Source organism: Pleurodeles waltl, chromosome 4_2, assembly GCF_031143425.1.
Source record: "Pleurodeles waltl isolate 20211129_DDA chromosome 4_2, aPleWal1.hap1.20221129, whole genome shotgun sequence".
Lineage (NCBI taxonomy): Eukaryota > Metazoa > Chordata > Amphibia > Caudata > Salamandridae > Pleurodeles > Pleurodeles waltl.
This window is the reverse complement of record NC_090443.1, coordinates 827499007-827511209: the sequence shown is the minus strand read 5'-3', so window position 1 is coordinate 827511209 and position 12203 is coordinate 827499007. Positions and strand designations below refer to the sequence as shown.

Sequence of the window (12203 nt, the reverse complement as noted above, 5' to 3'; positions counted from 1 at the left end):
AAACAAGCAGCACACCAGTTTTACAATACCTTGTTGTTTTGTTGCCTCTAAATACACAGCACATGTGGAAAAATAATCAAGAGTCAGCAATTAGGGAAGGCACAGTAAATAGGATTTTAGGGCTCAGTAAGGATGGAAACAGAAATATGATCCATAACATTAGAGGACCCATTTAAGCCCGAAATCTTTACGTTGTGTTCAGCAAGCTGTACAGTCTACAAGCATGTTACTTCATTACCATGCACCTTCACTGTTGCACTGCAGAACGTGCACACTATCAAAGAACACAGAAGTTCTGCTTTATCGATTCAGAGCCAGAGTAGAACCCTTGAGCTCCAGTGTGAAATCTTTAGAGAATGAGAAATCATCTGATGCCACAAAAAATATGAGATAACAGTATCTGAAAAATAATCACTGTAGTCTTAATACATATTTGTGAAGTGGCTTACTTGTCAAATTTTTCTGTATTTTGCCGCCAATGAGTCATATCTTTTCTCCACCTTAGATTCTCTTGACTTCCAAAAGCACTCCCAGAAGGACTTCTTTCTGCAAGATATGAGTTAAAAAGCAAGTGTCATATTTTCCCTGGTGTACAGTTAACCACTCACAGTCAAGTTACCGATAATGGTTAGTGGTTGTGTTAAGCACAGATCATACCAGACCACACAGCACACCTGGATGCTGTGAGATGGAGGTAGTTCGAACATGGGAACCTCAAACCCCATGCAGAGTTTTCAAGCATCAACACAAGATTTTTGTACCTACAGTCTTGGGGAAAACATCATAAAAATGGTACATAATAAATTACAATCCTAATGCAAAACCTTTAAAGAGCTTGCAAAGAATGATAAGCACCAGGTAAAGTGAAGACTAGGTGCTGGAGGCGAACTGCAAGCTTAGAGCTCCATATGAAAGTCAAAATGACAATAAAGTAGTGAACCAATTGAAATGTCTTTAAAGAAGGCAAGACGACACCCTCACACAGTATCCTGAGACCCTCATGCCATCAGCATGCCTTCAGAAAACCTATCAAGCCCTTGTAGTGCCTTTTGAATTAGTGGCTGTTTTCTAAAATCAATAATATGGAACAGTTAAATCGTCTGGAATTGGTCATGCATGGAATATACTGCTGTTTGGAAATCTCTCTTATAAACTGTTTTTATGTAAAGTCGAATTTATTTCTATTTTTTGTGAACTGGTCCAATATGTGTTTAAACTGAGATTTTCGATGGCATTAACATTTCTAATGGCCATTTAGAAGATGGGGTTTTAGGCTAACATGCTTTGAGCGCAGGATAGCTGTTGTTTGACCAATAGTTGGCATGAGATTAGGGAACACGCCTTCACTGCTCGGTCTAAATTTCCCACTTTGAAATTTTATTATTCCAGTTTATACGCTAGCTATGTGGCCTCGTGTTGCATTTCATAGGTCGATGTCACTTGTCAGCATTCTTTGTTATAGAGAGCATCCAAAGGTGTAGGACGGAGCTGAAGATATCTTCCAAGTGATTCCGTGCAGCTTTCCCAGGTAATTTCTACAGCTCCCTTGACTGAACTGTAATTAGGAACTGCTCTTCAGACATGGTATTGGTGCGAATATAGATCAAAATTGTTCTCAGCAAACTGCTTGCATTTGTCACCTTATGCTTGCTATACAAGGCTTTTTCCATGCAAACCAGTATTTTAACCATGTGATGTAAACCAGATAGCCACTATATTTGTATATTGTGGGGTATATGGAGCACCTTCATCTGTTCCAGAAAAATCTTGCTCTGTACATCAATCCTGGAGTGCCCGCAATTCCCTATACTGCCCTTGACTAACGACCTGGAGGCCAGTTCCTGCTCTAATTTGTATTTTTTGTACAATGTTGTTCTGGTTAACCATTTAGTCAGCAGCTATGCAACCACTTAATAACGTTTGTAGTCTGGTAGCACTAGTCCTTCTGGTGCTGGGATTTTGAGTTTATGCGCTGCTATTCTACATCAGACCTCCAGATTTGTTTGGCAATTGAGTGCAGTTCTTTAAAAACATTGATGGTTATTACAACTTTGGAGGAGGTGTTAATCCGTCCCAAATGTGACAGATATACCACCAGCCGTATTACGAGTTCCATAGGATATAATGGACTCGTAATACGGCTGGTGGTATATTCGCCACTTTACCGTCACTTTTGGGACGGATTAACACCTTCTCCAAAGTTGTAATAACCCCCATTATTTTGCTCTGATTCTGGTAGAATGGCAGTGACAAAGTACTCGCCTGTGTGTACTTAATAGAATTGAAACTTTCCGATACGATAGCTAGGAAATGTTTCATTCCTCACCTTAAAATAGATACTCAAGCAACACCTCTCATTTTTAAAGTGCAGTACTCACCCGTAGGGTCTCAAGGCGTTGTGGGGTAGGTTCACAAGATTCAGTTGAAGAGCCAGGTCTTAAGGTCCCTCCTGAATTGAGCTAGCGATGGCGACTGCCTGAGGTGGGGAGGCAGGGTGTTGCAGCATTTTCCCGCAAGGTAGGTAAAGGTTCTCCCACCAGCTGAGGACTTCCTTAAGCGTGGTACGGTGGCGAATGCCTGCTGGGAGGAGCAGAGAGAGGTCTTGCAGGGCAGTAAAAGGTGATGCAGTGGTTGAGGTAGGTGGGTCCAAGGTTGTGGAGGACCTCGTTAGCGTGTACGAGGACCTGAAGTTGATCCTCTCATCGACGGGGAGCCAGTGGAGATCTATCAGGTGCCCTGTGATTTGTTCTCGGAGAGGGATGTTCTTGATAGTCTGGTGGAGGCATTCTGGGTTTGTTGTATCTTGCTCAGGTTCTTCTTGGTGGTTCCAGCATACAGGGTGTTGCCATAGTCAAGTCTGCTTGTGATCAGGGTGTGTGTTACGGTCCTGCGGCAGTCATGTGGAATCCAACTGAAGATCTTCTAGAGAAGTCGGAGGGTGTGGAAACAGGTGGAGGCGACGGCGTTGACCTGTCTTGTCATGGTGAGCGCCGAACCAAGGAGGATGCCGAGGTTGCATGTGTGATCTGTTGGGGGGTGAGGGGGTGCCAAGTGTGGAGGGCTACCAGGAGTCATCCCAGGCTGAGGAGGAGGGTCCCAGGATGAGGATCCTGGTCTTGTCGGAGTTTAGCTTAAGGCAGCTCTCCTTCATCCAGGCTGTGACTGCTTCCATCCCGTCTTGGAAGTTCCTCTTGGCCGTTGTGGGTTTTTTCGTCAGGGAGATGATCAGTGGTTGTCATTGGCGCAGGAGACGTTGTTCAATCCTTAGTTTCTGACGAATGGGGCCATGTAGACATTGAACAGTGTGGGATCCTTGGCTACTCCACAGCTGATCTCTGTAGGTTCTGACAGGTGTGGCGGGACACTAACTCTCTGCATTCTGCCAGTCAGGAAGGAGTGTATGCACCGAAGGATATTGCCACGTATGCATGCTGCATGGAGTCTGGCGCATAGGGTGCGGTGGGACACTGTATCGAAGGTGGCCGATAGGTCCAGCAGGATGAGGGGTGCTGTTTGGCGGCGGTTGAGGAGAGAGCGGATGTCATCTGTGGTGGCGAGCAGGGCGGTCTCAGTGGTGTGGTTGGTTCTGAATCCTGATTGGGAGATGTCCAGGATGTTATTGTCCTTGATGTGTTGGCAGAACTGAGCGTTGATTGCTTTTTAGGTGACCTTGGCTGGGAAAGGCAGCAACCAGATGGGGCGGTAATTCTTGAGATCCGTGGGGTTAGCCGTGGGTTTCTTCAGGAGCAGGCAGATCTCGGCGTGCCTCGAGTTCTCGGGTAGGGTGGCCAATTCTAGGGAGCTACTGATGGTCTTGCAGAGCTTGGTTGCGATTGAGGCACTGGCTTTTTTGAAGATGTAATGGTGGTAAGTATCGGCGGGTGCTCCGGACGGGATGCTGCTCATGATGGGGTGAGTTTCGTCTGTCGTGAGGTGGGTCCAGGGGTGCAGGAATTGTGGGGGTTCAGTGCATCTGGAACAGGGCGTTGTTGGTGAGTTCAGAGAGTCTTGGGGTCCGAAGCTATTGTAGATATCCTTGATTTTCTGATGGAAGAAGGCAGCTAGTCTGTTGCAGAGGTCCTGGGATGGAGGGATGTTAGTGGCTTCAGCTTGTGGTTTGGTGAATTTCTTGATGAAGGCGAAAAGTTATTTTGTGTTGAGTGGTGGCATTGATACCGTCCTGCAGGTTTTTTTTTTTTGGTGGCTCAAATGAGTCCATAGTAGGATCTTATGGCCGATTTGAAGGCTGCAAGGTCCTCCAGGGATTTGCTCTTCCATCTTTTCTCCAGTTTCCTGCAGATGCGCTTTGATTCCTGGAGTGCGGGGGTGAACAAGCTGGCTTTCTTGGTGGTGTGTTTCCCTGTGGTCGTTCGGAGTGGAGCTAGGTGTTGGCGGAGGTTGCGCGCTGAGGTGTTGGCATATGTTGTGTCGGGTGGCGAGTTGCTGAGGGTATTGTTAAGTTGCTCCTCTGTGGCCTGGTTCCATTTCCTGGGGGGGCTTTGGGTGGGGAAGTGTTGACATGAGTTGTAGGTGTGGTGATGGAGAAATGGATGCAGTGGTGGTCGTTCAGAGTAGCGGTGTTGAGCGTTGATAGTGACATTGCTGCTGGCAGAAAAGTTGGGTTTGAGTGTGTGTATGGCGATGTGCATTGATGAGGTGACCAATTGCTTGAGACCGATTGGGTTCAGGTTCTCCAGTCGCGTGTCGATGTGGAAGTTGAGGTCTCCGAGAAGTAAGTAGTTGGTGGAAGCGAGTGTGGGGGGGCTCTGAAATCGACAATGGAGTCACTAAAGGCTGGACGGGGCCGGGTGGCCTGTAGATGAAGGTGCTTCGGATGATGACCTTTGGGGTGACGTGGACTTGGAAGTGGGGGTGCTCCATGAGGGGGGAGTGTTCCTGTGTGTTGATTGATAGGCGGAGGGTGGTCCTGTGGGCAATGGTTAGTCCGTCGCATGATCTAGAAAGTCGGTCTTTGCAGAGCAGTTTGTAGGCGATGGTGATATCCAGTTCTGATGCTGTGTTTGTCCATGTCTCGGTGAAGAAGGCGATGTCAGGATGGGTGGAGTCTATCAGGTCCCAAAGTTCCATGTCGTGCTTGTGAAGGGAGCGGATGTTGTGGAAGATGAGCTTGAGGTGTTCTGGATAGGTGTGTGACGGTTCTGTGGCTGAGGGGTCTGTCGTTTGGAATGCGAAGAAGGTGCAGTGGCAGTTGCGGCAGGCAAAAGGTCCCTGGGTGCCTCTGGTGGAAGCAAGGTGGCAGGAGGGCGAACATCCTGGGTCCAGTGCGCGGAATGGGCCCTCAAGCCCTCAGGAGGATACTCCTTAGCTAATTTGTAGCAGCTCTTAAAGCAGAGTACAATCCATTGAGAGACCGTCTGCTTCTGCACAACCTTGCCCTTTTTTGCTCCAGTTAACCAGATGAAGAGCTGACTGTCCACTCAATGGTCTTAGGTGAAAACAATGTAAAAATGGAGAGCTCTCTCCGGGTCCAGGCAGTGGTAGTCTTTACTCCTCCTCAGAAGGATAAGATGGAGCGAAAAAAATAGGTAGACTGATGATCTGGCCGACAAGACAACTTTTGCCAGGAAAGACACATGCATCCAAAGTATGAGTTTGTCAGGGAAAAGCTGGTGTGTGGAGGGTGTAGGAAGTTGGCTCTGTATGTACTATTTCAAAGTAAGAAATAGCATACACAGAGACCAAGGGTTCCCCTTAGAGGTAAGATAGTGGCAAAAAGAGATAATTCTAATGCTCTATTTTGTGGTAGTGTGGCCGAGCAGTAGGCTTATCAGAGGGTAGTGTTAAGCATTTGTTGTACACACACAGGCAATAAATGAGGAACACACACTCAAAGACAATTCCAGGCCAATAGGTTTTTATATAGAAAAATATCTTTTCTTAGTTTATTTTAAGAACCACAGGTTCATGATTTACAAACAATACTTTAAATGAAAGGTATTTCACTCAGGTATCTTAGGAACTTTGAATCATCACAATAGCATGTACAGTTTTGGCAAAAATGGCAATAAGCTATTTTGAAAATGGACACAGTGCAAAAATCAACAGTTCATGTGGGAGGTAAGTATTTGTTAGGTTCACAGGTAAGTAAAGCACTTACGGGGTTCAAAGTTGGGTCCAAGGTAGCCCACCGTTGGGGGTTCAAGGCAACCCGAAAGTTACCACACCAGCAGCTCAGGGCCGGTCAGGTGCAGAGGTCAAAGTGGTGCCCAAAACGCATTAGGCTTCAATGGAAATAGGGGTGCCCTGGTTCCAATCTGCCAGCAGGTAAGTACCCGCAACCTCGGAGGGCAGACCAGGGGGGTTTTGTAGGGCACCGGGGGGGACACAAGCAGGCACAGAAAGTACACCCTCAGCGGCACAGGGGCGGCCGGGTGCAGAGTGCAAACAGGCGTCAGGTTTGTAATAGGATTCAATGGGGAGACCCGGGGGTCTCTTCAGGGATGCAGGCAGGCAAGGGGGGGGGGGGCTCCTTGCGGTAGCCACCACCTGGGCTAGGAAGAGGGCCGCCTGGGGGTCGCTCCTGCACTGGAGTTCAGATCCTTCAGGTCCTGGGGGCTGCGGGGGCAGTGTGTTTCTCAGGCGTCGGGTTCTTGGAAGCAGGCAGTCACGGTCAGGGGGAGCCTCTGGATTCCCTCTGCAGGCGTCGCTGTGGGGTCTCAAGGGGGTCAACTCTGGCTACTCACGGGCTCGCAGTCGCCGGGGAGTCCTCCCTGTAGAGTTAGTTTTCCGCAGGTCGAGCCGGGAGCGTCGGGTGCAGAGTGGAAAGTCTCACGCTTCCGGCGGGAAACGTGTGGTCTTCAAAAGTTGCTTCTTTGTTGCAAAGTTGCAGTCTTTGTGGAACAGGGCCGCTGACTTTGGGAGTTTCTTGGTCCTTTTAGATGCAGGGTAGTCCTGTGAGGCATCAGAGGTCGCTGGACCCTGGGGGACGCGTCGCTGTTGCAGTTTTTCTTGAAGTGGGGAGACAGGCCGGTAGGGCTGGGGCCAAAGCAGTTGGTGTCTCCGTCTTCTCTGCAGGGCTTCAGGTCAGCAGTCCTTCTTCATCTTTAGATTGCAGGAATCTGATTTCCTGGGATCTGGGGAGCCCCTAAATACTGAATTTAGGGATGTGTTTAGGCCTGGGAGGGCAGTAGCCAATGGCTACTGTCCTTGAGGGTGGCTACACCCTCTTTGTGCCTCCTCCCTGAGGGGAGGGGGGCACATCCCTATTCCTATTGGGGGAATCCTCCAAAATCAAGATGGAGGATTTCTAAAGGCAGGGGTCACCTCAGCTCAGAACACCTTAGGGGCTGTCCTGACTGGTGGGTGACTCCTCCTTGTTTTTCTCATTATCTCCTCTGGACTTGCCGCCAAAAGTGGGGGCTGTGTCCAGGGGGCGGGCATCTCCACTAGCTGGAGTGCCCTGGGGCATAGTAACACGAAGCCTGAGCCTTTGAGGCTCACTGCTAGGTGTTACAGTTCCTGCAGGCGGGAGGTGTGAAGCACCTCCACCCAGAGCAGGCTTTTGTTTCTGTCCTCAGAGAGCACAAAGGCCCTCACCACATGGGGTCAGAAACTCGTCTCTCAGCAGCAGGCTGCCACAGACCAGTCAGTCCTGCACTGAACAATTCGGTAAAATACAGGGGGCATCTCTAAGATGCCCCCTGTGTTCATTTTTATATAAATCCAACACTGGCATCAGTGTGGGTTTATTATTCTGAGAAGTTTGATACCAAACTTCCCAGTATTCAGTGTAGCCATTATGGAGCTGTGGAGTTCGTTTTTGACAAACTCCCAGACCATATACTTAATATGGCCACAACTGTACTTACAATGTCTAAGAATAGACTTAGACACTGTAGGGGCATATTGCTCATGCAGCTATGCCCTCACCTGTGGTATAGTGCACCCTGCCTTAGGGTTGTAAGACCTGCTAGAGGGGTGACTTACCTATGCCACAGGCAGTATTTTGTGTGCATGGCATCCTGAGGGAGATGCCATGTTGACTTTGTCTTTTTCTCCCCACCAACACACACAATCTGCAATGGCAGTGCGCATGTGTTAGGTGAGCGGATCTTTAGGGTGGCACAACATATGCTGCAGCCCTTAGGGACCTTCCCTGGTCACACGGCCCTTGGTACCACTGGTATCTTTTACAAGAGTTATGTTATGTTATGTTATAGAGGTTTATATAGCGCCCAAATGCCAACGGCCTCGTAGCGCTTATACAGCCATAGTGATGACATACTGCTTAAAAAAATTATTCAGGGGATTTAAGTTTTAAATAGCCAGGTCTTCAATTCTTTTCTGAACAACAACTCTTGAGAATTGACTCTCAACTTGAGAGGAAGGTTATTCCAAAGTAACGCTCCTTGATAGGCTACCGTTCTTCCTCCCCATCTGGCTTTCTTCATGATTGGAACTTTAGCCAGATTAGCTGAGGAGGATCTAAGAGGTCTAGCTGGAATATAGGCCTGAACAAGAGTTTTCCACATTTCAGGTCCCTTCTCAAATATAGATCTGTGAACATGGCACAGGGTCTTGAACTGAATCCTTTCTGCTACCGGGAGCCAGTGTAAAGAAACAATTCCTGGCCGTATTGAGTGATGTTTAGGGATGTTTAGTAGCAGACGAGCCGCTGCGTTTTGTACTCTTTGCAGTCTCTGAATTACATATTTCGGGGAGCCAATGAACAACGCATTTCCATAGTCAATCCGGGCCCCAATCAGTGCCTGGATAACCATTCTCCTCGCTGTGAAAGGTAAAATAGTTAACACCTTCCTCAAGGTCCTTAGCAGAGCAAAGGCCGTTCCTGCTACTCTATTTGCATGTTGGGCCATTGAGAGAAGGGGATAAAGCCATACCCCGAGGCTTTTAATCAGGCCTTTAGGGGGGGGGAGGGTCGATATTCCTCTCAGTATGCTAGCGTTAGAAGGGGGAATTTTATTTCCAAAAAACATAACCTCCGTTTTATCATCGTTGAGCTTTAGTTTACTATCAGCCATCCAGGTTGCAACTGCCTTCATACAAGGGCCTAAGGCTAGGCCCATATCCGGATGGGAGTTAGAGAAGGAGACTATCAGCTGCGTATCATCGGCATAAGAAACTATGTTCAGTCCGAAGGGCTCAACTATGCCTGCTAGTGGCCTCATGTAGATGTTAAAAAGCAATGGACTCAAGGCCGAGCCCTGGGGGACACCACAGCTGCTAAAAGTGCTCCTAGAGATACATTCTCTGTCAAGTACCTGAAAAGACCTTCCATATAGGAAGGAGAAAATCCAATCTAACGCAGACCAGTCAATCCCACATCCTTGTACCCTTTCTATAAGGATTTTCAAATCAACTGTATCAAAAGCGGCACTTAGGTCAAGGAGGATAATCGCGGTTTCCATACCTGAGTCCATCCTCTTCCTTGCCTCTTCTGTTATGGCAATCAAGGCAGTTTCAGTGCCATGTTTAGGTCTGAAACCCATCTGGGTCGGATGTATAACATTATTTTCTTCCAGGGACTTATCTGTGTGCCAGGGGTGTGCCAAATGTGGAAACAATGGTACCTTTTAGGTGAAAGAACACTGGTGCTGGGGTCTGGTTAGCAGGGTCCCAGCACACTTCTCAGTCAAGTCAGCATCAGTATCAGGCAAAACGTGGGGGGTAACTGCAACAGGGAGCCATTTCCTTACAGAGGGTAAACCGAGAGAGCCTGAAGGTCGCTGACCCTCCTGGCTGATGTAGTGGCCACTATAAAAACTGTTTTAATAGTCATGAGCTGTTTTGGGACTTGGAGGGGGAACATATGAGAAACAAGGACCAGATTGAGGTCTCATTGGGGGCATCACGAATGTAACCCTTTATAGTGTCCAGGACAATCTCTTTCCAGGTTAGAAAGAAAACAACCAGAACTGACAGAGGTGCAGAAAGGGGGGTCCCCTGGTCATGAGAAACACAAAGTCACAAACTTATCCCAACAACATAAGTATAAAGTAGCTGTGGAGGGATGTCTGGCTTCCAAGATGACATCACCGACCTCGGGAAGAAGATCAAAACTCTCAACTGTCGCCACTTTACCCCCACGCACTAAGGTGGAGCATGCACACCGTGACCGTGCCCTGTTGCTGTGACAGGAGATCTTCCTAAAGGGGCAGCCTGACAGGAGGACCGATGCTCATGGTCAGGAGTTTGGTATTCAAGACTCTCCATGCTCAATCAGTGAAAACATTGGTCTTAACCTCGACTTCTGGCAGCTGCAGGTAAAGGATCTTCGACGCCTTGCGCATCACAGTGGGAAGGATGCACCCTCCTCCAAAACAGGGTCCAGAGGGCAAAGCCTGCACCTGCCTAAGTACAGAGAAGTGTCCAACCACTGGCATCACCCAGCTCCTCATACCAGTTTTCTTCTGGATCAGGTGCTCTATTAGGGGGCAAAACCCTTCTTATTAGTAAATAAATACCCTTCCTAACTACACAGTGGTAGATCTTATTTATGTGTTCAATGTAAAAAAACAAAGGTTAAAGTAAAGTTATAGTTTGGTGAAATATTCAGTAACAACATAATGTTTTAAACGTGTGCCTTAAGGTAACTATAACTCACGTCCCTGCCATGCCCAGTTTTCTCATCAATAATTTCATTGAAATGTTGCAGTGATATTATCAATGATGTGATAGAAGATGTCATTAGTGACATAAAACGTGCGGTAATTAGCAGTGCATGTGGATGGCGCGAGTTATAGTTACCTTGGACACGAGTTACTGAAGTTAAACATAACTGGTGAATTTGTATGGTTTTTAGACTTTAAAATGTTACGTTGTTATTGAACATTTCAGCTAACTACAACATTACTTTCACCTTAGTTTTTTTCCCAGTCAATTTCTAAGGTGTTTTAACGTAAAGTAATATTTTATTACTATACGTAAAGCCAACCTCCTGCTGTGCACGGCCTTCGTGCACGGCGAGAGGTTGGCACAGGGCCTGGCCATGCCCAAACTCTCACAGGTAGCCATCACTGCTCTGCACATGGGAATCCGTCAGGCACAGCGGGAGGTTGGTCACAGGGCCTGTGGCCAACCCCCACAGGCAGCCAAACCTCCACACCCAACATCCACCCTATGTCTAAAATCCTATATATAAAGCAGTTCTATCATCTTTCTCCAAAAAGTACCAATAATTTTGATAAATCAATATTTCAAAAATGACTAAAAAATATATAATAAAGTTTTATTGAATTGCATGTCTGTGACTCTTTCTTTTTACATAGTTTTTATTAGTAGATATTTAGGGAGAAAATGTGAAAATAACCAGTCAAATATATCTCTGTTCTACCTTTTCACATTTTACACCCCAAAAATGCAGTGATAAATTTAACAACATAAAGGGCTTGTGTTTCATGTGATATATTTTTAACACTTAAAATTCAACCAACCCCTAGGTGGCACTGCAATCCCAGTTGCAGATGAAAAGCTCCAACCTGAGAAATATTTATGGAGACATAGGGGGTTATTCTAACTTTGGAGGAGTGTTAATCCGTCCCAAAAGTGACGGTAAAGTGACGGATATACCACCAGCCGTATTACGAGTTCCATAGGATATAATGGACTCGTAATACGGCTGGTGGTAAATCCGTCACTTTTCTGTCACTTTTGGGACGGATTAACACCTCCTCCAAAGTTAGAATAACCCCCATAGTTTTTTTTTCTGGGGTTGCTGGGGAGCTGCAGGTCTCTCTATAGCCCCCCACAACATAAAACAATTGGAGATGTCCTTGTCCCTTCTAAGGACATCACCAAAAACAAAATATATGCATGTAGCCTTACCAGGGTATTATGGGGTGTTCTTTGAAGGAGCAGTGAATAATATAAGAGCGCCCATGGCTACTAATTTATTATTCACTTTGTTTTTTTTTTTTTTCTTTTTTCTGGGTGTTTCGGTCCTACCAGGGTCACCCACAATTTTTTTTTATAAGATGCTGCAGGGGGAGCCCTAGGGCCACGCATGAGTTGGCATTTTTTTCACCAAAGGGGTGGCCGATGCCCACTCTGGGCACCCCATACCATTATTCTTTTTTGGGCAGCAGGGGACGCACCAGGGTCCCCTCCAGCATTTTCTTTTTTATTTTATTAATAATAAAGTGCGGTGCCCTGGTGCTCACCCGGGGGCATGCCACAACTAGTCTCATTGTGGGTGCAGGTGGTGCCATCATTGCTCTAACCAT

General features: G+C 47.0%; 1 protein-coding gene across 10 annotated transcripts in view; it reads right to left on the bottom strand.

The window, feature by feature from the left end:
- DOCK7 (dedicator of cytokinesis 7) overlaps positions 1-12203 on the bottom strand; it is a 1022674-nt gene that overhangs the window by 218862 nt on the left and 791609 nt on the right. For all 10 annotated transcript variants that reach the window (XM_069232530.1, XM_069232531.1, XM_069232532.1 and 7 more), the window contains one exon: positions 450-546. In XM_069232530.1, coding sequence (XP_069088631.1) covers positions 450-546 — 97 coding nt within the window. The remainder of the gene's footprint in view (positions 1-449; positions 547-12203) is intronic.